Consider the following 5,284-nt stretch of genomic DNA (forward strand, 5'->3'; position numbering starts at 1 on the left):
GGCAGAACTCCAACATCTCCATCTATTTTCATCAACACTTAACTCTACACATACAGTCTGAAGCAAAGCATGCTGGGAGCCAGAAATCTGCTGCTCAAATTCAGTTCACAAATCCATTAATTGTATATTTCACAAATTTAAATGCATTTCACACAGTGCAGATAAAAGGGTTATGAGTTGTGCTGCATTAGCTAATTTTAATCACATTTAATTCATTAAAAAGTGCTCCTTTTGTCATCGGTTTGAAGAAACTATTTTAAACATTTTTAGGTTGACTTTTCAAACTTTATTGAAAAGAAAACATTCACATGTCTGTATACGCCATTAAAGTGCATGACTCTGAAATTCTTATTTTAAGTTTACAATCAATTAATTACCAATTTGCATGCATAACTGTACAATTTTTTTTTAAAGATAATTCCTTCTTTTTACATTTTTAAGAAAGATAGTGATGTATGTTTGAATTTGCGTTTGTCAGATTTATCAGTATATTTGTATATTTGTCTTTCTAAATGTTATATTAGATCTTGCATAATAATAATAACAATAATTAATAATATTTTTTTTTAATTGTTAGAATAAATCACTTAAAATCAATATAAACAGAAGAAATTCCAATAGCTGACTCAGTTCAAGTTCGGCTTAATGTAATTTGTTATTTCAGTAAAAATGGAATGAAATTAACGTCTTTCATTTAGTAAATTTCACTGTAGGTTTTTTTTAGTCAATCGGCATTCTATAGCATATTTAAAAACATCAGTTTCTAGTTTAATTTATAGGTTCTAACACATTCAAAGCAGCTGAGTTTCGTCATCATAACTTGCAACAACTACAAGGAGTGACACAACATTTAGTTTGGAGTCTATTTATGCGGTGTCACACACGTGATAGGCTCCGCCCACACTCAGCTCTCATTGGTCCAGAATCCTGTTCCACATGACCATATATGGAACACAGCAGTTACAGTGAACCACTGCATTTGACGTCACTGAGTCTTCCAACACTCAACAAATACAGTACAGTTGTAAATATTCAATGTTTTTCAATTGTATAAATTTTGTTATATTTTATTCTCATAATAAATGGCTTAAAATAACTAGTTTTATTTTATATCAAATATATATTAATTTATTCATGGGCAAATTTAAGTGTACAGTCTTGTATTTGAAATAAATGGTTAAAGTACCATTGAGAAACTGTGTGGCGGTCACTCTAAGACACATTAGTCACAGGCTTTCAGCTTGGACAGATGAATAACATGTCGTAGGAATCTAGTCGTGTCGCGCCTGGTTAGGACACGGTTTAAGTGAGACAAATCCACTGCCATGTCAATATGAAAACCACAGCGCAGGGCTTCCCCAATAATTCACTTTAATTGCAGCCTTCAATCAACGGAGAGCCATTTATGTACTGTATTCATTAACCTCAAGACACTGTCAATCAGCTGACACATAACTCTAAAACCACAAAACACACCACTGACAAAAATAGCAATGCCATTAAAGAATCAAAAATTTTTTGATGAATGCATGTTAAAATGCACACATATGCATATGCAAAACATGAGTTCTTTAGCATGCATTAACCACATATCTATGTAATCTACTAACACCTGTCAATCAGAGCGACAAAACAGCACAATAAAAGGGCCAAAATAAAGCATGCATGTGAAAAACATTTAAAACTTCTTTTTAATAGCAACACAATCTCCTCTTATCATATCAATCATCAAAGACGAGACATGAAATCCAGAAATAAAGGCACCACTCTGGCTGGAGTCAGTAATACGATTGCTTTTATCATTAATATGATGGATTACACAAGTAAGCGGGTGGGGTTTGAACAAGAGGGTGAGAAGAACTTCCTGCTGCTGCAACTTTCTTTTTTTCGAAAACAGCTTTGTAAATTGGATCCATTTATTAGGAGAGGATAAGACAGCATTCATTTCACACCGTTCCACTGAGCACACTTCTGACATGTGATGGGCCCGCAAAACCAGCTTAAATACGCGCAGTTTCTTACGCACAAGTTGCATTGTGGGAACAAACATCAAGAGATGGGCTTAACAGCGAACCGCTGTAAATCTCAGCCTCTCGACGTACGCTGCCATTAAAATGTAGGCTAAAGTAAAATATGCTTTAATAATCATTCCAGTTATAAAGCGTGAGGTATGGATCTTTGATGCCTAAAAATGAGTCACATTAAAAAATTAGATTATATTGAATAAATGTGGAGAAGAGAATAAAGACATTAATAAAGCGGACCCGTGCAAGCATAAAAGATTCGACTGTGATTCATGACTGCGATTTACTGTTGGGTCGTTATGACATGATCACACTTACAGAGGAAAGTAATGGGATCATCAATAAGATGCTGTGTGCTTTATAGAAAAATGCACTCCACACACTGTTTGTGTGTTTGATGTAAGCAGCTGCTTGTGTATTTGGGTTGAACAATGGTTTGAAGAAAAGTAATGACGAACCAGATCATAAACAGAAAAGCATAGCCTTTTCAAGATAAAAAATGCTTTTTAAGTCTCCAGACAAGCTGCGAGTTGTCCGAACGACTTGTTTTTGTTCGCATTTGATGATGAAACTTCATCATAAAATGTTTTATTTCAGGTAAGCCTTCAGAAAGCTGTCACATCAATGCTCTGACGTGATTTCAGCAGCAGGATTTTGTCGTTTCTAAACAGCTGCAAGGAAACCGTTCTCTTAAGCATGATGCAGAAACGTGAAAAGAAAATGCTGTATTCTTCACATCAGGCCGGGATGAAGTGAAGATGAGGGTCAGCGTCTGACAGCGATATGGGTGTAACTGCTCAAACAGATCCCTGTTTATGAGAAACTTTCATATATATTACACAGACATAATTCTGCATGAGTATAATCAGAGAAATTATATTTCAATTACATATGGTATCAATTTAAAATTACTTCTAGGAGACAGATGCACATCCCAACACCGCTAGCTCTATTTTCTCTAAATCACACACACACATGCATGCCCTTTAGATACAGTACGTGAATTCATAGCAGTCATCAGTGTCACAGATATATTTGTAGAAATAGAAAACAATAAATTGTATGGGTCAAAATTATAGATTTCCCTTTTATGCCAAAAATCATCATGTTCTGTGGAGATATTTTGTACATTTCCTATCATAAATATATCAAAACTTCATTTTTGATTAGTAATATGCATTGCTAAGAACAACTTTAAAGATGATTTCCTCAATATTTCGATTTTTTTTTTTGCTCCCTCAGATTCCAGATTTTCAAATAGTTGTATCTCAGACAGATATTAAACCACACATCAATGGAGAGATGACATATTAAGCATTCAGATGATGTATAAATCTCAATAAAAAAATACCCTTGACAGGTTTTGTGCTTCAGGGTCACATATATGAGACTAGATTTGAATATTTAAAACGCTATGTGAACTTATATCCTCATAATATTAAATTTACAATAGATTTTCAGCTTTTCGAGCTCAGCTCCTGAAACTGCACTGTGATTTTTCTTGCTTTATGTTATTTTTTAATTTTTAAAGAACATCTCAGTTTACGCGCACGCACTTTAACAAGTTCTGATTGGGAACGCAGCACACAGTGATCTGCACGTTCCCAGAGACGCGTGTTTAATTGCTTAAACTCACAGAAACGTGCTTCATACCTTTCTCAGAATCCAGTGGATGAGCAGCAGAACGCTCCAGCAGAGCAGCCTCATCGTTCGCGAACACTAGTCCCGTTGAGCAGACATAAACCGAGCAGAAAACATCCGAGAGGAACGAACTCTGTGACTGTCTGCGAGAGTAAACCAGCGCTCTCGGAGTTATTAAGGCAGCCGAGCAGGTTCAGCTCTTGAAGTCCTTGTCATTAGTGAAGCGCACATCCATTCGCAGGTTTACGGAGGTGAAAAGTTGGCGTGGGAACGGTGCAAACTTGTGCTGTCAGCTGGCGTTCTCGCCTAATGCCCTCATTACCGCGCCGTTCGCTGTTTAAAAAATGAACTGTGTTGCGTTCTCTCTCACTCCCAAGCGCACGCTCAGTGTAGACTTTGCGTCTCGAGCTCTCTCTCTCGCGCGCGCGCGCGCCGAACGTGCATCAGAACGGTGCCAAAAGTTGGCGTACCTACTTCTTATATTCCAATTGAATTTTGCATTCACTAAGTTATTAATCCACACATATGCCACGGTTACGCTAATATAGACGAGGTTCTTCAGGGATGCATAACTTGGCAAGAAAGCGATGCATACAAATAGCATGAAAAAGATGAACAAATCTTCCCAAAATTTTTTTTTAATTTTGAATGGCTTTAAAGTGCATCTCTTCTCACAGCTGTTCGCCGCGTTAAAATATGAAACGTGCAATCTGTGCCGACAGCGCGAGACATAATTCAACATCTTTAAAAAGCATCGCTTACGAACAAACACACAAACAAAGAGAGAGAGAGAGAGAGAGAGAGGGATGTGGGAAAGAGGCGAGCGGATCTTTCTGGCAGTTTTTGAGACTACATGTGAGCAGAATGCATGATGTTAGGCAGGGAATAAAGGCGAGGAAATGTTTAGTAACGAACACTAACGCCTCAAAGTTGATGTGCATCATCGCATCTCTGATTGATCTGCATGAATGAAGCCCTTCGTCGCCCTCTTGTGAAAGACTGACGGAAAACATCTAATGCAGACTTGCAATTAAACCACCGCCTGACTGTTACACCTTTACATTTATTCATTTAGCAGACGCTTTTATCCAAATGAGGACAGTGGAAGCGATCAAAACCAACAAAAAACTATGATATGCAAGTGCTATAACAAGTCTCAGTAAGCCTAACACAGAACATGCTTTTTTATTGGCTATATAATAAAAAGAAAAACAGATAGAAAAAGAATAGAGCAGAGTCATGTTTCTGCTTTTGATAATTGTATAATAAATAAAAAGAAAACAAACAGAATACAAAAAGAATAGAGATGCTAGTGTTTTTTAAGGAATAGAATTACAATAGAGAGTTCTAGGGTGTTGTACATAATAATTGTGAGATGAACTGATGAATCGAACCAAATGACTTTAAAAACCCAAAGCACAAAATGTGAAAATATAGCCTACTTTCCCAGTACTGACAAGAACACTAAAAATGTGACTGAAAATCCTCCAAACAACATACCCTGCTGAAAAACAAACCCCAATAGAAACCATCCCAGAATTTGTAATGGTTTTACTGGTTATAATGGGACTTGTACTGGTTTTAATGGAAACTGTACAGTACAGTACTGTCTCTACTGG

The 5,284-nt window shown here is 36.6% G+C and overlaps 1 protein-coding gene across 1 annotated transcript in view; it reads right to left on the bottom strand.

Moving 5' to 3' along the window:
• Positions 1-4,391, bottom strand: part of LOC132160419 (neurexophilin-2) — a 51,766-nt gene extending 47,375 nt beyond the window's left edge. The window contains exon 1 of the mRNA XM_059570106.1: positions 3,678-4,391. Coding sequence (XP_059426089.1) covers positions 3,678-3,731 — 54 coding nt within the window. The 5' untranslated portion in view covers positions 3,732-4,391. The remainder of the gene's footprint in view (positions 1-3,677) is intronic.
• Between the last annotated feature and the right edge of the window lie 893 nt (positions 4,392-5,284).

This window comes from Carassius carassius, chromosome 17 (genome assembly GCF_963082965.1).
Source record: "Carassius carassius chromosome 17, fCarCar2.1, whole genome shotgun sequence".
Classification (NCBI taxonomy): domain Eukaryota; kingdom Metazoa; phylum Chordata; class Actinopteri; order Cypriniformes; family Cyprinidae; genus Carassius; species Carassius carassius.